This window comes from Strongylocentrotus purpuratus, unplaced genomic scaffold (genome assembly GCF_000002235.5).
Source record: "Strongylocentrotus purpuratus isolate Spur 01 unplaced genomic scaffold, Spur_5.0 spur5_scaffold_6, whole genome shotgun sequence".
Taxonomy (NCBI): domain Eukaryota; kingdom Metazoa; phylum Echinodermata; class Echinoidea; order Camarodonta; family Strongylocentrotidae; genus Strongylocentrotus; species Strongylocentrotus purpuratus.
The window spans coordinates 53295700-53320754 of NW_022145612.1; the positions used below are offsets into that span (position 1 = coordinate 53295700).

Consider the following 25055-nt stretch of genomic DNA (forward strand, 5'->3'; position numbering starts at 1 on the left):
GCTGACCATCTAGAGATTGAGTGGCTGACTACCGTTAATCAAGTCCATTTGTTTACGTGCAGTTGTCCAAGCTACACTCCCTTTAAATTACCGCTGAACAGTAGCGGCCTTTCAATCTCAATCACGCATGCTACTTGAAACAAGGGACCAATCAGGAGGAAGCAATCGACCAATAAAGGGGTTATAGTGTCTCAAAAACGTCCAATCAAAAAGGAAAAGGGACATTTTGCATGTCTACGTCTTGCGTAATGGAGTAATGTCCATTTTTGTTTGCGTACTCAGAAAATAGCCGATGTAGCAAGGTAGTTAGAAAAGGAGTTCAAAAATGAAAATAAATAAACAATGCAATATTTCAGCCAGTCATGAACGAGTCCTGTGCATAATTTTTCCCCCCTGCTCCTGAAGAATGCATTATGCACCTCCGAGTACGACTGATGTTGTCTTAGCCAATCGTAACGGCCTCTCCGATAAATGTGCACATGAAGAGCAGGAAAAATTGCCTGTTAATTTATAACGGGAATGATTAACAATGTTTTTCTTTGTATTAGGGGCACTGGACTTAGTTTGTAATAGCTGAAATCTCTTTATTGCAGATCTCATTAGGAGAGGTTCAGTCAATCCTAGGGGAATCTTGGCATCATTATAATTGTATAACGCCGGCTAAAAAAATATCTCCTCCAAACATATCTTTAAAAACAAAACAAAAAAACATTACACCTTGATCTAGCGTAAATAATATTAGGCTAAAATACAAACAAGACATGTGTGACGGCGCATCTTCAATATGCCTCCGCCTGAATTTTGTTAAATTCTTGGCTTGAATAAGTGTTGGAATATTGGAATATCATGATAAGAAAGAAAGCCATTAATTGTCAAATGATCTTTATGACCTTAGACCTTTGAGTCATTGACCTGACAATCCCAAAATGTGATCACTTGTCTCCCTACAGTGATGCAAACTAGCTTAAAATAGTCATAGGTTTGGCCATTACAAGGTTAATAAACCTTTAAATTCATGTAAATTGATTGATCTTAGACATTTGACTTTCTTATACCCAAAAATATATTTCATTTGTCTATGCATAGTGATCCACACTTTTACCAAGTTTAAAGTTCATGGATCAAATCATTCTTGAGACATTGCAATAACAATGCTAAAACCCATGACCTTTGACCTATTTACCCTATTTATCTACCAGTAATCATATCTTCTTAAACATAATATTTGTAGTGAATATAATTTGCATAATGCACAGATAATCTTTAACCAAAAGTAAATTAAAATTCATAATTTTATCTTTATTGTTGTAAATTACTAATTTGAATAAATCAAGTGTTCAATCCAGTGTTTTGAGGTCAATAAACAACGAAGACACATTTTAAAATCAATATTATGGTTAATGCTTTCAAAACATGCAAATACGCTTCCATCAAAAGAAATACAAATTCATATTTTTGTCTCAATTTGCCATCTGTAATCCCAGCTGAATCAACTCGAGTGATGTTACTGATGTTGGCATCGTCACCGAACATGATGAATACTTGGTTCAAATAGTAATTTATGCACCATATGCAAAAAAGTTTTCACTCAGGGTGATAAAATAGAAAGTTATAATTTGATGTCAAAAGTATGTGAAAATGTAAATCAGAAAATTATTCACCATGTTCCATGATCCTGAAACGTAACTTTCACCTGATTTGTGGTAAGAGGGGACTCAGATGCAATTCAAGATGAAATTATTAAATTCTGATATTTTTATGGATGAAACTAATTCGCATATCATGTAAAATCTACTGTTCAGTGGCATGGGCAACAGCAATAACACCAGATAGCAAATTTTGATAAAAATATGATTTTTATTATTTATTTAACTCATTTGCATAATTATTTTGTAAAGATTAACCATAATATTAATTTTAAAATGTGTCCACCTTGTTCACTGACCCCTAAAAACATTGAATTGAACACTAGATTTGTTTAAATTGGTTATAAAAGATATTCAAAGGAACCCCACAAATCACATGCAATACATTATTTCACTGTCCTTAAATACATCGGATGAAACATTTGTTTCAATTGGATACATACATAGCAAAAGTACACATTTAAATTTCTCCATGGTAGATGCTATTTTGTATACTATGCAAATCTTTGGACATCAAAATGTATCTATCATGTTTAATAACATTGCAAACATAATGGCCCGAATTCACAACAGTGGTACAAAGAGGGATTGTACCATGGGTGTGGTACAAAACCCCCCTCCGAGGTTTAAACCTCTGATTTTGGTATTCACAAAGCAGGTTTAAACCCCCGGGGGGTTTAACTACGTCATAATTTGGTCTAGATTTTGTACTACCCTGAGGTGTAGTACAATCAGTGGTACAATCAGTGGTACAATCCCCCGCGCGTGCGCAAACACCACATCGTCTGCTCTTCTTGAAATTGGCGCTGAAATTTTTGAACAAAAATCACAGACGACATTTACTGAAATTTATGTCAATCATATCGTGTGCGGCAGAATTCAAAACACGAATCGTAAGTAAATCGATGTATTTCCGTCGGGAACATTCATTTACTAGTTATCAAATGTGTTTGTGCAATTTATTTCTCGTTCATTTGATGAATATATAAATTCCACTCGTAATCAGACCATGCCACTGTTGTTTTTCACTTGGGTTTTATCGCAAGAATTGTTTTTATACAGTCCCATTCGTTCATTTTTACGTTGGCTGAGCCGTCATTTTCGGCCGGCCCAGTGCAGCTCATGAGCAGCAGTGGCAGCGCTCGACACATGACATAGTCATAGCTGCATTAGACTACTAATCCTGGCACTGGCTGTGTATAATTAAAACCTGTTTTATTATTGATTCACAACATTTCAAACACAACTGTACAAAAATAAACTGATTTCACTCAAAATCGGTACTTTAGTGACAATTGATGACACGTAAACGTTAGCAGTAAAATAGACCTACAACTTTACAAGTTTTTCAGTAGAGTAAAGTACCCGGTTTTCGGCCACTTAAGACAAAATCCTATTTATTGGACTCTTTACTTCCTATTTATTATCATTTCTTGTTCAAATCATGAAGCAAATATTATTATTATTTAAACAAAAAAAGAATCCCCCCAAAAAATCACGAATTGCCATGACAATATTCATTTCAATTTTCACTGTTTTGGAGCCGGTTATCGGCCGAGCGTTTCAGTTTACGGCCGCATGTACAAAGTCAATAGGAAGCGCTCGCGCGCGCCGTGCGTTTCTGCGCTGATGTATAGCACAAGCGGGCGGAGCAGGTATCCCACGCGGGAGCTCCCGGGTGCTCGCCTGGCCGAATACAGGCACAGCGGTGATCGGAAGTTGGAATCTGAATTAGACAGACATATCGTGTGTGCGTCGCGGTGTGCGGCTGCATTGATTTAATACATGCGATGAGATACTTTTGAGCTTGCGACCAGCACAAAATCGGGCTCTATATCTGAAAAATACTTGAAATAAAGCTCATTTTATGGTACCCATATTTCTTACATACACGCGTAAGAAACTCGATTTTTCAGATTTGGGTAGCGGGACCGCCGATTACATCGCTAAAATGTGATATTTTAGGATATATTTTTCATTGCAAATGTGGTTCTTCAGTGACACTGGCATGGTATGGTATGTGTGGGATATGTGTTATGCTATTATGCGATGTATTTTAAAGTGATTTTACCATGTATCCAACCAATTGGCCGAAAACCGGAGCTGACCGATTACCGGGTACTTTACTCTAGACCCTCTAGGCCTAGGCTAGGCCTAGTTTTTTCAGTGTTGGCATGGTTAGTAGATCTAGGTCTAGATCTACTGTTGGGACCTCTAGATCTAGGTCTACTGTCAAACTTAGAAAATCTAGAACAGTTAGGCCTACAGCCGGCCGCATCGGCATGATTGTATAGACTCTAGCCTAAAAATTTTGTGAAAACCGGGCCGAGACAGGAGGCGTTCCATGGATTTATCAGGTGGTGCCTTAGGCCATTTATACTTAGAGTCTATAGGTCTAGATCTAGTTACAAAATTATGCAAAAAAATCAAAATCTAAAAAAATTGAGATAGACCCTAGGTCTACAAAGTACAAGGTTTTGTCACCCCACCGACGGTATGCATTTGTGTATAGGCCTAGACCTTCTAGATCTAGATCTAGACAGGGCTGTCAACTTTGGGGAACTGCTTCGAGGTAGAAAAGTTTCATAGACCTAGAATCTAGAGTCTAGATCTAGGTCTAACTTTAATAATAAATAATTAATAGACCTAGATCTAGAATCTAGGCTCTAGATCTATGCAATTTTGGGGGGGCTTAACAAAATTTAAAAACAGGGAAGGGGGGGGGGGGGTGTTGAGTAAGAAAACAGAATTAAAGTGCTCACTACCCCCCCCCCCCCCCCCCCCCCCCCCCCCCCCCCCCCCCCCCCCCCCCCCCCCATCTGATACGAGTAGACCTACGCTGGTTCATTTTATACGATCTATAAACTTTGGTTAGTTAATTAGCTTGTGTTTTACTTCTATGGTAATGTAGACTATGAAATAAATGCATTTTTTTTTAATATAGATGTTGCCTTTAGTAATTCAGACTCCTAACAATTTCATTTCATTATTGTTCCACAGACAACTGCTGAACAAGAAAGAAAAATGGCTTATCTGCATCACCTTCGCCGCATCCAGAGAGTGAGAGAGGTAGGATTAATTTTTTTTTCTTTCTTCTATTGAATCGTCAATAACTTGTTCAATTTAATTGATTAAAATTAAGAATAAATTAAGGGGTACGTCCAGGGGCGTAGACAACGGGGGGGGGGGGGGGGGGGGGGGGGGGGGGGGGGGGGGGGGGGGGGGTGGGGGGGGGGCATGTACAATCATCCCCCCCCCCCCAGGTTTTGGGAATGATATTTGCTTAGTCTATAATGATAACAATTATAATATTAATAATAATAATAATTATGATGATGATAATAATAATCCTCATCATTATTGTAATTGTGTTTATTGTTATTAGCCGCATTCACACGGTGAAAGCCAATTCAGACGGTAAAAAAAAAGAAAATCTTACAAGTATTTTGTGGTTATCTTGTGGTTTGGAAACCACAAGATAATCACAAGATTAAACAGGCGCGGATATACGGGGGGGGGGGGGGGGGGGGGGGTGATTTAGGGGGTTTAAACCCTCCCTTGGGCGGCCCAAAAAAAAAAAAAAAGGAAAAAAAAAGAAAAGAAAAAAGAACGCACGCTGGAGAGAAACCCTTTCAAGTGCAAATATTGTGAGAAGATATTCAACTCATCTGGTAACTTAACCAAACACATGATAACTCTGGATATAACTGTATTTAACTGTTACTTGATTTAAAAAGACGTTATCATGCACTGCTTTTTATGGTCTCCATTGTGTTAATAGATGCCAGGAAAACATCACTTACGGGGTTCAAATTAAACACCCCAAAAAAAATCGGCTCGCCGCTTTGCGGCTCGTGGGCGATGCTCTGCATCGTCATTATTGGTCAACCCCCCCCCCCCCCCCCTTAGCAAAAAGCTAGATCCGCCCCTGAGTCATCCCCCCAGGTGTACGAACCTGTCTACGCCACTGGGTACGTCTATCTAAATTGATAGATCTAGTAATTTTAGGTTTTAAGAGACACGAGGACTGTTCATGAATGTTGTTACGCATACCACCAAGTACCAGTACCCATTAGGCCTAGATCTACTTCCTTTTTCTTTGCAAATACCCATTTGAGTAAGACTTTAGATCAATTTTTTTAAATATTTACATCTTGCTGATGAAATTTGAACTCTCATATTCTACGAATCAAGTTTGAGTAGTATGAAGACCTGGAATAGAAATGTGTTGAATCTACATCATGTCATTGCTGAGATTGTTGACAGAATATCTTTCATGATTCACTGTTTTGCCATGGTTTAAAAAGAAATGTTGACTTCAAATGATCTAGAGTGGGGGGGGGGGGGGGGGGGGGGGTGTGAAGCCAATACCCAGCTCTAAGAACTCCCAAAATACCCTGACCTAGTTAGGCCTAATTGGGAGATCAATCCTACGGTACGGAAGAGAATGAAAGATGACTATAATGAAAATCATTCTTTAGACATGCACTTTTTTATTGAATATTTCAACTCATCTCATCAAACTATATCTATCTTTTGCATACAGGTACCTCAGCCGAGACCTATTCGAGGTCTAAGGGATGCGAAAAATCCTCTTGAATTTTACGAGGATGAAGCGTTTCAACTGCGATACCGTTTCTCAAAGGAAACGGTAGTCTACCTCATCAACATGCTTGAAGGGGACTTGAAGAGGAACACAGAGAGGAATGATCCACTACCTGTTTATCTGCAGGTTTTGACGGCTCTTCGTTTCTATGCCGTTGGTGAGTACTTAATTTTTTCTTAAACTAAACTTGTGTATAACCGTACACCGTTTTTAAAGGGTTCGTACAGGTCATTGAAAATTGAACACCAGCCTGAATTTGACTTGAAAAAATATACCTTTTTAATAAAAAAATAAAAAAATCTCTCTTGAGCATTACCTTCTTTCATGTACATGATCTTCTTGGCAATTTTTCTCCAATGTTAGAAAATATTTTTCAGACAATCTTCTATTAACCTGATCTCATTTTCAATTATAGGATCATTCCAGAAGATGCATGGTGACGAGGCAACAGTATCACAGTCCTCTGTTTGTAGAATCATCAAAGATGTTTCGGAAGCTATTGCAGGAAGGAAGAGGCAATTCATGAAGTTTCCAACAACGAGAGATGAAATTGAAACGACCCAGCAGCAATTCTACGAGTACTGCGGATTTCCAGGGGTCATAGGTGCTATCGATGGGACTCATGTCTACATCAGGAGTCCTGGTGGGGATCAAGCCCTGTACTTCATGAACAGGAAGAACAGGTATTCTGTGAATGTACAGGTAAGACTAGTTACATTTTTTCTTATTGACTTTATTGCTAGCTTACAAAATGTTTGCAACCATTTTTCCAACTTCCCCGTTGGCTTCTTTGATTGTTCATCATATTAAACTTTCATTTTTAAAAAATACTTTTGCCTTGTTTGCCCCCTCTCCCCCCTCCCCCTAGATACGCCACTGGTTACTTTATTTTGTATTGGGAGTCAAACATTTGTTACAATAAGTAGCCTAGACAACATTACACTTTGGGAAAAATATGATGAAAATGTAAGAAATGAAATGCATGTGAAAATAAAGAAATTAAAGTCTATCTATGAAGTTCAGTATGAGTTTAAGATGTGTTTTTCTCTTCAACTTATTGGTAGGTTGTTTGTGATCATGCTGGGAAAATGACAAGTATCGTGGCAAGATGGCCTGGCAGCACTCACGATTCCCGGATTTTCTCAGAGTGCACACTGAAGGAGCAACTAGAGGCAAGGGCAGATGGTTCTGAGTTGCTACTTGGAGATAGTGGGTATGTGGATTGGTGTTTTGTTAATGGTAATCCAATTGTAATCACAAATGCAGACATGCAGTACATGTTGATACATATTCTTTTAAAAGTCCTTTGTAGGATAAAGATACCGTTTAATGAAAATTTAGATTGACCATTCTTTCTTGAATTATTAAATGCATACTTGTTATTTTGAGTAAGCAGTAGTGTTGCGGAAATTGAGACATTTGGATAGATTTGGACCTATTCTTGCAGGCATTAGGGCAATTCCGTATGGGAAAGAGGAAAATCACCAAATTCTTAATTTGATCCAACTTCAATAATTTAACATTTTCCATGTAGTCAAGAAATCACTTGTGACAGAACTGAAAACCGTTTTGAAATATCTTTTACGGTTTTTCTGAAAAATTTATTTGAAGTTGGGGCTATTTTGGGGGCCACAATCACATGATCATGATTTAATTTCTTAAAATTCAGTGGAGCAATGTATTTAAAACTTATTCCTCTATATTTATTCCTAATTGAACAACATCACAAATAGGAATCAAGATTTGTAAATTATTTTCAAAAAATGAAAAAAAAATTTGTGTGAGAGATTTTTCAATTTTACCCTTAAAATGGCGTAATTCCGTTACCAAAATTTGAAAGAAGTTTTACTCACAAAGTTATTTTTTACTTTTTTTTTTCGAAGTTGCAAATTCTCTTCCTTTATCTACCTACCAACAGCCCTAAACATTAATTTCAGAAGTATCTACTTATTTTCCTATCAAAACACTGGTAACGGAATTACATGGTAACGGAATTACATTGGTAACATAATTACAAGGGGTAGCAGCATTAGTAATGAGTGGTTCGTTTTTCAAGAGATGGACCTGCTGCCTCATGTACATATAATGTATGCTGTGTTACAACATTTTTAATGGATTTTGCCCCTTTTTTTAAGTAGTGGCTTATTATATTAACTGTCTAACTAAAGACTAAGGATCTGGCTTCAATAAATTCAATGAATGTTTTTTAAAAACTTTTTTCAAATTTGCATAAAGACTACAAACTAGGCTGGGAATTTTAGATGTGTTTATTTTCATTCACTCTGAACTTGCAATTAAAATTGTACCAACATCTCTTATGAAACCTTTTGATTTAAGCATGGAAATACTTCATATTATTTCACCTATGGCGATTTTAAACAGTGCCTTTTCTGATTTTTATTTTTCACTGATCTCATCTAATCTATCGAAAAAAGAAAGAAAAATTTCATTAGAAGTTAGAAAGCTAAGACCATAGCGCACTAGCCCTCTTGCAGACTGTGAATTTCCCTACTCTACGTATTATACATATGGGACTTGTAAAGGGAAAGGGGGGGGGGGACAGGGTGACTTTGACGATGTCCGCTAGCACTCAAAGAAAATACCCCACGAAAACACCCTAAAAAACAGCTAGGTGGAGGTTGGAAAGCAAGGTCTACAATACATGTAAATTACCAAAACAAAAAAAGGATAATTCATTAAAAGTTAGATGGCTATAAAAGACCATAGTGGACTAGTCTTCTTGCAGACGGACACTTTCGTTATATGGATGGGGCTATTGGAGGGGGGGGGGGGAGGGGTGACTTTGAATCAGTCCGCTAGCACACAGACAAAATACCTTTCCCGATGACTATATGTAGGTGGAGGTTGAAAAAGCAAGGTCTAATCTAGCGAAAAATATTTAATAAAAAGTAAAAAGGCTTTGGCAGGTACCGGACTAGTCCCGTTGCAGACGGTTACTTTGCCGACTCGTAACACGTAAAACATATTGGACTGAGGGAAGGTGTCAGGGTAACTTACTGTACAGGTCCGCTAGCGCTCAGAGCAAATACGTTAACAAATGACAAGGTGGAGGTTGAAGGGGAAGGTCTAATCTATCAAAAAACATGTATTTTATTAGAAGTTACATGTAGATGGCTACGACCATAGCAGACTAGCCCTCTTGCAGACGGTTAATTTCCATACTCTACGTATTAAACATAAGGGGAGGGGGGGGGGGGGGATGGCAGGGCGCCTTTGACTAGATCGCTAACGCTCAGAGAAAATATAACTGTTTGGAATGAGGAATGATGACAACGGTCAAGTTTGTTACATGTTGTAACAAATTCAAGAACACTGATCAAGTATGTAATTAATTTTAAAAGAATAATAACCAACTATTAAAGAATGATAACAATTTATTGAATTGGCGTAATGATTTACAAGGTTTGACATTTTATTGCAACTCTGTTGATGACGTTATCTTAATTAATTAGTTTTGAATCGGGTGCTAGCTTTTGTGGATTGAAATTGTAGTATGGAATCATCTGACAAGGTTTGTAATTAATTTTAAAAGAATGATAACCAGTACTCCCTCTAAGGCTCTACCATTAATGTCGCAAAATTGGCTCAGCAGGTTGAAAAATTGGCTCGACAGAAATATGAGATAGGGGAATGATTTACAAATTCTGGTGTGAAATATTATTGAAACGCTGTTGACAAAATGATAGCTATATTAAGCTCTCTTTATATAATTAGTTTAGATTTTGGTGGTTGGCTTTATGGACTGAAATCATTATAAATAAATATTCATGTGTTTTGTTTTTAATTTACACCAAGATCCCTGTGTTGGGTGTAGGCAGTGTTATTAGTATAACTTAAGTGTTTTGGAATTGTTTGAATGCTTAAATGTAACCATCCACGACGAACAGGTTGTAATGTTGCAATTTTCAATCGATTTTGATCAAACCTCCATAAAATAAGCTTTGAAATAATGTATTGCATGTGGTATTTGCTAGGTTAATAGGCCCTCACAATAGTCAATAAAACAATTGAATATCCTTTGTTTCCTATTGAATACTGTGGAGTTTATTGACCTGTTTCTATAAATTGGTCTTGGCGACTTCACAACCAGTTTGTCATGTATGGTCACAAAAGTGATCTGTATATGTGTAATTCCGTTACCGCCAAATGGGCAATAATATATGTAGTTTGTCATACTTTGTGTGATGTTCCTACTTGCAAACTAAACCAAATTAAAATTAGTTGTAAACTAGTATATGATAACACATATTGACATAAATTTAATCACTACACACCAATATTTGCTCAGAAATGTCATATTTACTTGCTATTTAACAATATAAAAGACACGTTTTTCAACAGTTTTTAGAAATGAAGTGCACATATGAATTGCTTTGTAGTTTAAATCAATTATTGCAACCCCTGAAACAATTAAACAACAATTTAAGCCTAAATAATGTTTACAAAATCCCCCTTTTTCAAGCTTATTTCAGAAGACGTAATTCCGTTACCATTAATGTAATTCCGTTACCGCTACCTTCTTTCATAAAACCATTCGGCATAGATAAACCATGACAACTTCACCAAAAAAAATCTTGCCATGGGACAGTCAACAATATAAGCTCCCTTTATTAGCATTACTTCACCCCCAATTGGCTGCAGATTTCAGACGAAATCTTTTCAAAGTTAGTGTAAAAAATAACCTGATTTTTCTGCCGTAATTCCGTTACCGACACACTTTTGGTCCTGGGGTGTTCCGAATGTTGAAAAATATTTTTTTTAAATTTGATTCGCTAACAGGTGCATAATACAGAAAGAATAAAAAGATAAATAATCACCTAGGTCTAACCACCTGTCTACAGTATATCAAAATAGAGCCCAAATTTCTCTGAAATGTAATTCCGTTACCGTGGAATTGCCCATTAGTAAGAAACGGATCACGATAATTATTTTACTTTGTACTGAAAAGCACTTCAATTTAAACAACAAATTTTAAGAAATTGAAATTTTTCTCACACAGCCAATGCAGACAGTTTATTTTGGAATGCTAGATTGATATTCTAGATTACTTTCTTCTACAATTATATCATTATGATGATGTAAATTAAAGAAATGAATATCTATAGTACTTATAATTTCCTTAAGGAAGGAATAACAAGTGAATTTTTTGTTTTTATCTTCAAATTTCAGGTACCCGTGCCTCCCCTATCTCCTGACTCCTCTCCTACGTCCTCAAGGACGGCCAAATGTGCGCTACAATACTGCCCACAAAAGAGGGCGGTGCGTCATTGAGCGCACATTTGGCCGTTGGAAGAGGAGGTTCCCTTGCCTCAATGATCTGCGCGTGAAGGTGGACACTACATTTACAATTATAGTGGCTTGCTCGGTCCTTTGGAATATCTCTCTCGACCGCCGCGAGCAAGATATTCCAGGACCTGAGCCCGATGAGATGCCACTTGTCCACCTTCCTCCTGGCCTCCATGACGCTGTCGCTGGTAGGTTAAGGAGAGATCAGATCATTGAGGATCACTTCACCCATTAACAGTCAGTACGCTGCTGCAAAAAAAAGAGCCTGTATTTATCGTAGTTGTATGCAAGCCCAGCGGTCAATAATAATAATAATAATAATAACTTTTATTTACCCAGGGTAGCCACTTCAGTTATGAAACTGATCTTCCAGCGGGCCCTGCATAACATAATATGTTATTACTACCCTTCTCCAATCTAATATGCTGAGCGCCTAGCTAGAAGGCAGAAGGTCCCATTGTTATAAGTCTTTGGTATGACTCGGCCGGGGTTCGAACCCACGACCTCCCGTTCATGAGACGGGCGCTTTAACGACTGAGCCACCATGCCCGGTTATTATGCATATGCAATAACACAGACATGTTTCTACCTATACAAAATGGTTTCTTGTTGATCATTTTGCATGAATGATAGTCAAATTGAAGAGGAAAAACTGCTCTTTCATTAATCTGAATGAAATATAAACTGGACTACCTTATGAAATACTTTGTCATCGAGTACAAGCTTACCAGTACCTTTTCCCTATTTCTGAGAATTTAGACATCACTCTTTGTATGGTGTGAAGATCAGGTAATTTGTTGACTCGAATTTTGGGGGCTACTTTTCAAGCTTGCTTGCATGAAAATAACACTCTTTAAAGGGATCCGTTAACTTTTTTTGTCTCAGATTCTGAATCAAAATTCTGGATTTAGCTCATGATGCAATGATAATTATAAACCTTTAGGTCAGTCAGGAACCCCATGACTTTTACAAGCCGATCGCCTGTCTGAATATCAAGATATTTATGATTGGAATAACAAATTTTGAAAACCGTTCGCCTGACGGTTTCATAACACTACAGTCTATTGGGGAAAGCGAGTATGGTAAAACCGGTCACTCAAAGATTTTTACTTTTTGAGGCACTTCTTGATCATTTTGAAGCGCAATTTTTTTAGGGCTTCAATATTACACCCTATCACAGACACTGATAACACGTAGGGCCGTGTATATCAGATTTAACATTGTTAAACGATCCCTTTAATTTGTTTTGCATTGAACTCTATGCAAATTTTGGGGGCTCTTTTATGACTTTCGGGGGCTCTTTTGGGCATTTTAAACATGGCTGCTCAAAAAACTGCGCATGCGCGAGAAAATGGGAGTCTACATCATCCCCTGCAATATTCATAAATGAGAAATTTATAAAATTTTAATAATGAGACTTCATTACGTGATGCTGTAAAAACGTCCATTTCGCAAAAATATATCAACATTTCATATCATTTGAAAGGAAATATTCTGGAGATCGACTTCCGCAAATGGAGTCTACATCATCCCCTGCAATATTCTTGCACGATATTGTAACTTCTAGTTTGTGGATATTATTGCTCAAGCTGTTTTGAGACGCACAATAACTTACGCATGATATGCTAATTAGCGAGCGTGCAGCGGTCTGACTGTTAAATTAAAGTAGCCACTCAGAACTATCTGCTCTGCCTCCAGCGGTTATTTCAGTTCCTGCAGAGGAAATCCGGGAATTGTGATGCTGACAAGGTACTTGTTATTTTTCCAGCATGCAGGGTTTTATGCAACTACATTTGCAACTCGATTACATTCTACATCATAGTCAGGTCTTTTTTTCTAAGGGGGGGGGGGGTCTTGGCTATTTTGTTTGTATTACAAACAAAATAGGATCCTTTTGCTCCTAATCGCTAAATTAAAATTCGCAAATGCATATTTTGTTTATGGGTCATCTGTGTAATATTCATGTTATTTGAATGAGAACAAAAATTAGTATGCATTATGCATGCCTATTCATTTTTTGGAATATTTGATCAGACATGTAACTCCAAATTTGTACATGAAATTTCAAAATATTGACAATAAATAAAAGCTTATATTTTTTGTCGCAAATTACATCAAACTTAAACTTTTCGCTTAACATTTCAATCATTTAAAACGATGGCAAAAAAATGAGAAAAAAAATGACATGAAAACAGAGCTTTTTTGCAAAACATGAAGAGTGGGGACAAATTCTGCTAGTGGCCTGATTAAGGTTAAAAACCTGACAGTGTGGAGACCAGAATTTGAACAGGTTTTGATTAATATCTATGGCGTTCCAATACTGGCATTCTCCTACTACTCTAGAATGTAATTAAGAATGTAAGTTTAGCTGTATGCAGCACTGCAAAACAAACAACTTTTGCATAAAGCGGTATCCTGTGATTCCTGTGAAGAAGTAATTTGGCTGTTTCCTACCACCGATTCCTGATCTAAACATATCTCATCGGTACACCTAGCACTCCTGGTTACCTGTAGTACTAGTAAAATTGTTTGTTGACTTGTTTCAATTTCTTCTGTCAATGTTTTTAACCTCGGGATTGCATCATCCTTCTTGCACTAGTTTTCTTACCATCTTAGATGATTTACATGACTGTGGTATTGATGCCTCGTCATCATGGTGTCGAACCTGTAGCTGTCACTACCTGTTATTTAATGGAGTATTTTTCTTTGTGTTTCTCTTAAGAATATCCTCAAGCATGTTGATGAAGTAATATACTGTTCGCTTCATTCTCGTAAAATTCAAATTAATAATATTTGGAGCCAATACCACCAAATTTTCATTGTGAATTGCTGTCACTACTATTACAGATATTTTATGCCATATGTTAGATCTTAATTATTACCCAAAAAATAAATAAATTGCTCGAACGTGTTACTTTGTGTCAGTTTTTGTAGGTAGCAATTTAGTGAAATAATAGAAAGGCAGAACAAAAATTTAAAACGATGGAGAGTTGTAATTTATTGCTATATGTACAGTGTAATTCCAAAGTATTGAATGGCATTTATGTGCAAGAAACATTTGAAAATCACATGTTAAATCAGTTTGTGATCAATGTAGCACTATGTTGAACAGAAAACCTTTGCAGAGTCAAACAGATCTTACTTTGCAGCTGTTCATTCGAAGACATGTTCATATATACTTTATATTTACATTGGCAATGGCATTTATGTGCAAGAAACATTTGAAAATCACATGTTAAATCAGTTTGTGATCAATGTAGCACTATGTTGAACAGAAAACCTTTGCAGAGTCAAACAGATCCTACTTTGCAGCTGTTCATTTGAAGACATGTTCATATATATTTACATTGGCAATGGCATTTATGTGCAAGAAACATTTGATAATCACGTGTTAAATCAGTTTATGATCAATGTAGCACTATGTTGAACAGAAAACCTTTGCAGAGTCAAACAGATCTTACTTTGCAGCTGTTCATTCGAAGACATGTTCATATATACTTTATATTTACATTGGCAATGGCATTTATGTGCAAGAAACATTTGAAAATCACATGTTAAATCAGTTTGTGATCAATGTAGCACTATGTTGAACAGAAAACCTTTACAGAGTCAAACAGATCCTACTTTGCAGCTGTTCATTTGAAGACATGTTCATATATATTTACATTGGCAATGGCATTTATGTGCAAGAAACATTTGATAATCACGTGTTAAATCAGTTTATGATCAATGTAGCACTATGTTGAACAGAAAACCTTTGCAGAGTCAAACAGATCTTACTTTGCAGCTGTTCATTCGAAGACATGTTCATATATACTTTATATTTACATTGGCAATGGCATTTATGTGCAAGAAACATTTGAAAATCACATGTTAAATCAGTTTGTGATCAATGTAGCACTATGTTGAACAGAAAACCTTTGCAGAGTCAAACAGATCCTACTTTGCAGCTGTTCATTTGAAAGACCATGTTTATATTGTAATTGCATTTTAAGTGCACAAAACATTTGAAATCAAATAAATGTTTGTGATCAATATGGCACTACATTGAACAACAACTTTTGCCTATTAATCACACATCATACATTGTTGCTGTCCATTTAAAGACATGTTTATATTAATAATTACATTAGCAATTACAATTGAAGTGCAAGAAATATTTGAATCAGGCTAAAAATCAATATGTGAACGATATATCTTAAATGTAGAATTAAACATGTTTAACAGAACAGCTTAAATTATTTTTGATTAATTAGTTAGATGAGATGTATTACCCTGTGCTTCAAGCAGTTTGGCTTCAGCAACCTGTTTCTCTATTTTGATAATTTCCATACGCAGTTCATGCTCTTTTATTTTTAAATTGTGTTCTTTCCATAAAATGTCCAGCCTTACGGCATGCTCCTCCTCTGCCAATTCAACCATCCTATCCTCTGCTAACCGACATTTCTTGTTTTGAGAGTTGTAACTCAATGCTCGCTTAGCAGCAGGAGTCCTCAGAAGAGCAGTGTTGATTTCTGTATTGCTGTATGGTTCACATTCAGAATAATTTGATACATGTTAATCGTTGCATATATTACTACATTTAATTTGTTGTAAATATAACGAACATGGCTTAAACCTTGATTGTCACAGATATTGAAAGCTTTTGAAAGATATGTAGTAGCTGTCTGCTAAAAAAAAAAATTAAAAAGAGTTTTGTGCATATAATAGACAAGATAATTTTATGCAAAATGTATTACACTTTAATTGATTAAACAATGTTTGGTAAATCATAATTGTTATGTAGGAAGGAATAACAAGTTGTTTTTTTTTAAAGAATAAATTACTCAATATTGTATAGTTATGGATACCTTGAAAGGGATCGTGGGGTCGCTGTAGATGTACTAGGCTGGGAGGCGAGACCTTCGGACATAACTTCGGATGAGGTTGTCCTATTGGGATAAAAAATAAAATATTTTTTGTAGTTATGTATGAACTTGAACAATGTTGCAAGAATTTTACTTTGGAATTCAGGTTTAATTTATTAATGTCTTCAGTATTGAAACTACTGATCCTAATTTCATGCAAAATGTAATACATTTTAATTGATAAAACAATGTTTGGTAAATCATAATTGTTATGTAGGAAGGAATAACAAGTTTGTTTTTTTTAAATAATAAATTACTCAATATTGTATAGTTATGGATACCTTGAAAGGGATCGTGGGGTCGCTGTAGATGTACTAGGCTGGGAGGCGAGACCTTCGGACATAACTTCGGATGAGGTTGTCCTATTGGGATAAAAAATAAAATATTTTTTGTAGTTATGCATGAACTTGAACAATGTTGCAAGAATTTTACTTTGGAATTCAGGTTTAATTTATTAATGTCTTCAGTATTGAAACTACTGATCCTAATTTCATGCAAAATGTAATACACTTTAATTGATAAAACAATGTTTGGTAAATCATAATTGTTATGTAGGAAGGAATAACAAGTTTTTTTTTTTTAAAGAATAAATTACTCAATATTGTATAGTTATGGATACCTTGAAAGGGATCGTGGGGTCGCTGTAGATGTACTAGGCTGGGAGGCGAGACCTTCGGACATAACTTCGGATGAGGTTGTCCTATTGGGATAAAAAATAAAATATTTTTTGTAGTTATGCATGAACTTGAACAATGTTGCAAGAATTTTACTTTGGAATTCAGGTTTAATTTATTAATGTCTTCAGTATTGAAACTACTGATCCTAATTTCATGCAAAATGTAATACACTTTAATTGATAAAACAATGTTTGGTAAATCATAATTGTTATGTAGGAAGGAATAACAAGTTTTTTTCTTTTTTTAATAATAAACTACTCAAGATTGTATAGTTATGGATACCTTGAAAGGGATCGTGGGGTCGCTGTAGATGTACTAGGCTGGGAGGCGAGACCTTCGGACATAACTTCGGATGAGGTTGTCCTATTGGGATAAGAAATAAAATATTTTTTGTAGTTATGCATGAACTTGAACAATGTTGCAAGAATTTTACTTTGGAATTCAGGTTTAATTTATTAATGTCTTCAGTATTGAAACTACTGATCCTAATTTCATGCAAAATGTAATACACTTTAATTAATAAAACAATGTTTGGTAAATTATGATTGTTATGTAGGAAGGAATAACAAGTTTTTTTTTTTTTTAATAATAAATTACTCAATATTGTATAGTTATGGATACCTTGAAAGGGATCGTGGGGTCGCTGTAGATGTACTAGGCTGGGAGGCGAGACCTTCGAACATAACTTCGGATGAGGTTGTCCTATTGGAATAACAAATACAATTTTTTGTAGTTATGCATGAACTTGAAGACCTGTTTATATATACAAAAATAATACTGCAAATAATCCAATTTCGTTATGTTAAAAGAGTACTACATTAGGAAAAAAATGTATGCCCTACTGGTTTCATATAGTATTATCAAAGAAACATGATTGTACATTACCCAAGTAGAAAATATTACTGCAATGTATATATATATATGTATTAAAATTTCTTAATAAAAAGGACATTATTTTGAAAAATGTATTTTTGATTTTATAATGCCGTACTCTTCAATACCTTGGTTCGAGAAATGATCCTGTTGACAGTCCTGTGTTTGTTGGTGTTGATCTTGACCTGAGAATGTGAGAAAAGTAACTCTTTTTATTAACAGAAAAAGAAGAAAAAATCCTGAATGAAAAATAACCTAAGTCCAAGTTTTGCCCAAATTAAGTTAAATATTTGTTTTTGTTCCTTGATCGTACAACTATCTTATGTATAATAGGTAACCTTTCATTCACCCTGGATGTTTTGGTACCCCCCCCCCCCCACTCCTTTAAAAAAAAAAAAAAAGGGGAGGGGGAAAGAAATTCCAGTATCAATCATCTCTATTTTTTGGAAATTAAAAAACGAATATGGAATTCCGTCTTTTCTGACATTATGAAATGTAATTTATTATCTAACATTCACAATTGTAACATCGAATGGATTACATTTTATTATGGTGGATTATGTATGGTAACTGAGAGGACTTATGATTTCTGGAGTGGTGGATATGAAGTATCAATACCGTCGTGCTCTTTCCCTTGAGGGTCGAGGAGTCCTCGATATATGAGAACATGACAGATATTTTTAACAATCATGTCATTCTAAAAAAAAAAAAGGCAAATTGTTAAGAACCTATTTCTCTTCATTTCATTTAGCTGAAAAGATAATTTGCGGCTTTAACCCCCCCCCCCCCCCCTCGCCCCCACCAACAACAACAAAAAAAATTGAAATTCTTTCATTCTATTAATTCTATCAAAAGAAACAAGAAATACATACCTACTAATCATGTACTTTTAGTATCAACAAAATTGATAAGAGATTTAGACAACTGTTTGAAAGTGGTTTCTGTATGGATATATTTTTATTTGTTTGTTTGTTTGTTGTTGTTGTTTTTTTTTGGGGGGGGGGGGAGTGGCATCATTGTGAATTAACACTATCATTTTTATTGTTTGATAAAGAATCGCCCTAGAGGATTACATTTTTCATTAAAAAAGAATGTAGTGAACAATACATGTAAGACTAAACATTTACAAGCTTAACTTTAAGGAATATTTACAGTGTAAAACAATTAATGAGAATCTGTCATAAAAAAATAAAAAAATAAGTACAGGTAGACTCTAGAACCAAACGATAGACAATTGGTCATGTTTGGGGATGGGGGTTACTTCTGCTTTAATATTTCACTATCTGGCTTGCCATATAAAGAAATGTAACGTTCAGACGTTAGTCCTTTTTTTTTCTTCAAACGCCAACTCGATCGGCAAACAGAATGTTTGTTTGTATGTTTGTTTTTTAATGTAGATGTAATTTTTTCTTTAAAAAAATAAAACTTTTGTGTGGACATTGGTAGGCAAGTGATAAGTTCAAATCTACCTCGGATTCGATGATTTTTAATAATTTTTTTATTTCAAGAACAAACATGACGGTTAAAAAAAAACCAACGTAATTTACTGCGCATGTCACGTCAAGAAAATCCATTCACAAAAAAGTTGTGGAACTTCTAACAGAATACTTTAGTCGAGGCCGGTTCGCTCCATTCCGACGGATATTTTTTCATATAAAATTAGTTTCATCACTGATTGTAAGTAGTTCAATGAACATATTTAATGATCAATTCATTATGCTTTCAACGAAAATTGGAATTTTACTTATTTGAGGCTATTCAGGCCAACTTTTAGATGCTAGTAACCCCTACGTCGCAAGTGATGTCTGTGAACAACAAGCCGAGGCGTGCGGAGTCTTCTCGGCCAGCTAAACGTTAGGCATATTACTAGATCTAGGGTGTTGCTTCAATTTCATGACATTAATTTCTACGGATGGGACTGATCTCGGACGAGTGACGATGAGCAGACGATCGTGACTTGTTCGATGTTTACTGTTTTATTTCATTCCATCTAGTAAATGTAAGGTGTTATATAGCATCTTATGTTATTCATCTTGCAATGAATGATACATTTTTAGCGATTTTAGTGGTTTTATTTGTTATATTTGCACATAAAAAATCTCAATCTAGCCAACAGAGAAAGAGCTGAATTGAATTTGATATCCTGAGCGGCTTCGACAGAGCAAATCCCTCAAAATTCTTCCAACTATCCACTGGCTCAATAACAAGAGGCCATCATTTCTAGGTAGTCAAACAACGTTTCAATACAAGACTTGGGCAGTAGAGTCTATACTATTTAGTTTCTCAATAATGAGTGTAAATGATTGGAATGGCCTTCCCTAAAGTAGTAAAGAACTGGTCAATGCTGCCACCAATTATTCATTTATTAGATCTAGCCTAGGCCTAGCCTAGAATGGTATTGGAGAAACAATCTTAATTAAGTTTGAACCATAATTGAGATGGGAAGGATCAGTAAAGAGGGAAAATAAGCTAAGCTTCCAGTCTCTACACCCAAGTAGTCTATACAGATCTAACATTAGTTACTTACTCATTACGGCCAGTTGCTATTGACGTCAGGGAATTTATGGCGATGATGTTTTCTTGGTCCTGGTTGTTGTCATCATCGAATCTATTCCTGAGCTGTACAAAATCATACGGGCAAAGTTCCTTAACTATGATGGTGAGGTTGCTGGGTTCAGGTGGAGGTGGCCCTCCTCCTGTCTTCCTACTCTCTCTAGTATAGTTAGAATACTCTTTCTTCGCGTTAATCCGGATCCTTTTCCATTGATCCTTTATCTGGGTGCAACTCCATCTCCTTCCAAACTTTGCATGGAAGGCTTCAACCAAAGCCTCCCAAGCACCAGCTTTGTTTGAGTTTGTAAGATAATCAGTCTTTCTAGACAGTAATATACCCTTCCTCTGGCTTATCATCTCTATCAGGAAGTTTCTCTCTCCCACTTGCCAGTTGCCTTTCGTCCTCTCCCTCCCTGCACACACAGTAGCTGCATCACCCTCCATTTTTAGATGTAGCAGACAGCATCTGATCTACTGAGCATGCTCAGTAGAAAGAAACCATGGTACAATCCATGGTACAATCCATGGTCTAGGATTGTACCATGGTTTAAACCCCCAGGGGGTTTAAACCATGGATTGTACCATGGTACAATTGAAACTATCGTTGGTGAATCAGAGAGAGGTTTAAACCCCCCGGGGGTTTAAACCATGGTTTCAGAAACCTAGGGGGGGGGTTTAAACCCCCGGGGGGTTTTGTACCACTGTTGTGAATTCGGGCCAATGTGGGGCAATTGAATTTTGAAAGTCTGGTACTTAGATGCAAAATCATGAAAAATTTGATTCTATTTTTTGTACTAATTTTTTATTTCTTTTTACTTTATTTTCAAATTATATGGCCCTACGTGTTATCAGTGTCTGTGATATGGTATAATATTGAACCCTTAAAAAAATTGCACTTCAAAATGATCATGAAGTGCCTCAAAAATTAAAAATCTTTGAGTGACTGGTTTTACCATACTAGTTTCCCCCAAAATACTGTATTTGTTATAAAACCGTTAGGAAAACACAAAATTTGATTTCGATTTTCAATCATAAATATCTTGATAATCAGACAGGCTTGATAATCCTGACTGACCTAAAGGATTATAATTATGATTGCAGCATGAGCTAAATCAAGGATTTTGTTTCAGAAACTGAGGCAATGTTAGTTGTTACCAGGTCACTTTAATTTTGCGGAAATAGTGTATATTGACATGAAACTTACATATCAAGTGTTTGTGCAATATGAAGTCTTGAATATCAGTAATCGTACTAGTTATTTCAAAGTAAAAGCACAGACTGGTTTTCAAGACTAGTTATTTCTTTTAACTGACTGATATCAGGCACAGCGAAGCACCCCAATTTGCATATCATTAGCGGCCCATTCTATTTGAATAACCAACGGACATCTGCATGAATCGAAACATGTGTTTGCTAGAATGTCTAATCTTAAAATTTGTGTTGCGCCTTTATTACTGCCAATATCGCTATGAAACTTTCCATACTAACTACAATTATTATGAACTTGACATCAATGAAATAAATATGAAATTCCATGGAATAAAACTCGAGATATTAATGTGTTTTGAGCTTCACCCCTCGATAAACACGACGTATATTTTGTTGTGACATGACCCTATCAAGCAATGCACGAAGTAGAGACTTGGTATGAATATTCATGAGTGTTGAATCCATACATGGACGAAGTTTTCGCTTCTCCGCTGTATTTTTTTTATAGTTATAACGTTTTTTTTCATGGGGCTTCATTTGTAAAAGTTGTAGTCAGCGAACGCATTGAACATGACGTCATCGATCTCAGCGATGTACTGCGCATGCGTTTTAGGGCCCAGTGCAGGCCAGATCGAAACAGCTGAGCCATTAGCGTGCACGTGTGCAGTCGGCTGGCCAGACATGTATAGCCAACGCACACGCGAGGTTCAGACATGACACACATTTGAATGTATGGGACTGGTCATACAATTTTGCGACAACGAAGGATTGTTTTTGTTCGATGAGATTCGGACATTGGGGTATGTTTTGCTCTGACACGACCCTATCTAGCAACTATAGAAAGAGATATTTCAGAAGGATTGAGATTATTAAATTTTCTTTCTGTTCATATGAGGCAATTCTTTCTCGCTCTAAAGAAAATGGTGAATTTTACGGTGATTTTGTATCTCATTTTTTTTTGTTTTTGTTCGTCAAAACTATCCCTTAAATTTCACATTTTCGGTGCATCAACACATGAGTGTCTTGCAAATTTATTAAATACTCGATTTAGTAGCTTTGATTGCTGATATTCATCACGTTAATGAAGAATTTGTCTTCGAAATTTGTTTACTTTTTTTCGCATCGATCGATACACAATTGTTCATTTTATGCAAATGATGTTTACTGGACGAGAGTCGATCGCACGGTAATTGGGGTGCTCCGCTGTGCCTGATATTATTATTCGAGACTAGTTATGTTTTAGTGCTCTTACCAACTGATATTCAAGACTAGTCATATACAGTAGGCTCACGGGTGCACCATGTGACAGAGAGGGAGGATTGAGGAGTCCTAAAAAATGACTCTCGGTAATCTTTCTTGAGGGTGTGTAGTCCTGAAAAGGACTGTTGGTGTAGTCTTGAAAAAGACTGTTGGTTATCTTTCTTAGCTAATAGTTCTAAGGAGAACTATAGCGCTTGGAGAGGATGGGTGGCGGGAGTGGCTCAACGTTTTGAACAGGTTGATTATCCGTCGTCAGGAGTGGAGAATATCCGGCGTGCGTGAGCTTAAGTCACCGTGGTGCGGACATGGGGGAAATATACATGACCGTGTGAGCTTGAGTCATCGGGGAGTGGACATGGGTGGTCTGCTTGTGCATCTGGGCTGGATTCTCCGGGTTGCCAACTTGGGGGAGATGTAGTCTGCTGTCGTCTGCTGTGCATTGTAGCTGTGGGGCTGGCGGCTGCTTTGAGGGTTCGGCGGGTTGCGGTGGTTGATGTACGGGTGTCAGCGGGGGTGGTGAAGGTGGTGGTGGAGGCGGTGGTGGAGGCGGTGGTGGAGGAGGAGTGACCGGATACTTGTTGATGAGGTCATGTTTCAGTGTTCTTACTGACTTATACTTTTGACTAGTTATGGTCTGGTATCCAAACCAATTGATACGCAAGACAAGTTATGTTTTAGTATCATTACCGACTTATATTCACGATTGCTTATATTTTTGTTTCCTTACCAACTGATATTCACAACTAGTTAATACGTATGGCTTAATTACCAACTCAAAACTGATATGCAAGATCTAGATATGTTTGGTATCACTACATAGTGATTTTCAAGACTAGCTATTGTCTCACTTACCAGACAAAGAGATTAAAATGGCATCTGTTGTCCATCACAAATGTTAAAATAAGTTTACCTGCAAGACTTTCTTATGACAAATAACTTGGCAACAGTTGATCCTAATGTAAACTAAATGTTGTCAGAGATGCACTTGGGGTTATTTTAATATGGTGTTAAGGGTCACATGTATGAGGTCAAAGGACACTAAGGTCATTTGTTAGAGTTAACCCACAAGACTTGTTGCTACAAATAATCTGGCAACCATTAATCCTATTGTGTCAATATACACTTTGATCTGAGATGTACTTGGGGGATCTTTAAGTTATGGTGCTATCAAGAATCACATGCTTAGGTCAAAGTTCCTTTGGGGTCCTTTGTTAAATACAAGTTCAAGTTCTATTGAAATATGCAACTAGTTCATAATCATCAATTTTATTTCATGCAAACTGCTAGATCCATCTCAAACAATGGCAAGTTATCAGGGAGAACCGTCCGATGCGAAGGCGCATGCTTTAGCTGAACCTAACCGGCCCAACCCTGGTCTTCTTACATTCCGAAAGCTGGCAATCAACAAGGGACAAATCACCCGAGTGGAAGAAAAGACGATGGAATCTACCATTCAAACCCAAGACAATATCCTTCAAAGTAACATTTACAGTGAAGAGTTCTGCAATGCTGCCCGAAATGTCAAAGGTGAGATATTTACAAGAGTTATAGTTATAACGTAACCATACAAAGTGCTTTCAGTATAACAACTCCGGTCACTGGATTCTGTTATGATTTTGCACTCTACAGTGCACACTCTCCACTTCCTTGGGAAGCATTCCAGCAAGTCGCTCTGTTTATGTGTGTGCACATGCTAATTCAATCACATTGACCTACATCCTACCTGGTCCCCGTATAACACTTGGGTGGAGAGGAGCAATTCCGATAAAATGCCTAGCCCAACGACATAAGTGCCATGCCAGGGATTGAACCCTAGACCTTTGAATTTCTAGTCAAATTATTAGACCACTTGACTACGACACCTCAAGGGAAATACGGGTAGGAAAATATGCAGTTTCGATTGATATCAAAGTAAAGGATAATAATCTAGTAATGCAAGAGATATTTTCAGTCATACTCAATTTTCCCACTTTTGGGGGCAGGTTTATTTATGTATTTATGTATTTTTATGTTTACT

The 25055-nt window shown here is 36.5% G+C and overlaps 3 protein-coding genes across 4 annotated transcripts; 1 reads left to right on the top strand and 2 right to left on the bottom strand.

The window, feature by feature from the left end:
* The first annotated feature begins 2192 nt into the window (after positions 1 to 2192).
* Positions 2193 to 11938, top strand: LOC591289 (putative nuclease HARBI1). The gene is made up of 6 exons (XM_030972837.1): positions 2193 to 2539; positions 4647 to 4715; positions 6193 to 6409; positions 6668 to 6954; positions 7317 to 7465; positions 11443 to 11938. The coding sequence occupies exons 1-6, from the start codon at positions 2498 to 2500 to the stop codon at positions 11792 to 11794; spliced, it is 1116 nt and encodes a 371-aa protein (XP_030828697.1). The 5' UTR covers positions 2193 to 2497; the 3' UTR covers positions 11795 to 11938.
* Positions 11939 to 14532: 2594 nt separating this feature from the next.
* Positions 14533 to 21034, bottom strand: LOC100889035 (cell wall protein DAN4). Of its 2 annotated transcripts, XM_011675827.2 has the most exons (8): positions 20544 to 21034; positions 18145 to 18201; positions 17765 to 17845; positions 17426 to 17506; positions 17086 to 17166; positions 16748 to 16828; positions 16410 to 16490; positions 14533 to 16081 (listed from the first exon to the last, which is right to left on the bottom strand). In XM_011675827.2, exons 1-8 carry the CDS (start codon positions 21011 to 21013, stop codon positions 15808 to 15810), a joined length of 1206 nt encoding a protein of 401 aa, XP_011674129.2. In that variant the 5' UTR covers positions 21014 to 21034; the 3' UTR covers positions 14533 to 15807. The 2 variants fall into 2 exon arrangements, with proteins under 2 accessions (XP_011674129.2, XP_011674130.2); XM_011675828.2 differs by lacking the exon at positions 17765 to 17845.
* Positions 21035 to 23327: 2293 nt separating this feature from the next.
* On the bottom strand, positions 23328 to 24137 carry LOC115929927 (extensin-like). Its single transcript, XM_031000069.1, has 2 exons — positions 24105 to 24137; positions 23328 to 23672 (listed from the first exon to the last, which is right to left on the bottom strand). Exons 1-2 carry the CDS (start codon positions 24135 to 24137, stop codon positions 23328 to 23330), a joined length of 378 nt encoding a protein of 125 aa, XP_030855929.1.
* Between the last annotated feature and the right edge of the window lie 918 nt (positions 24138 to 25055).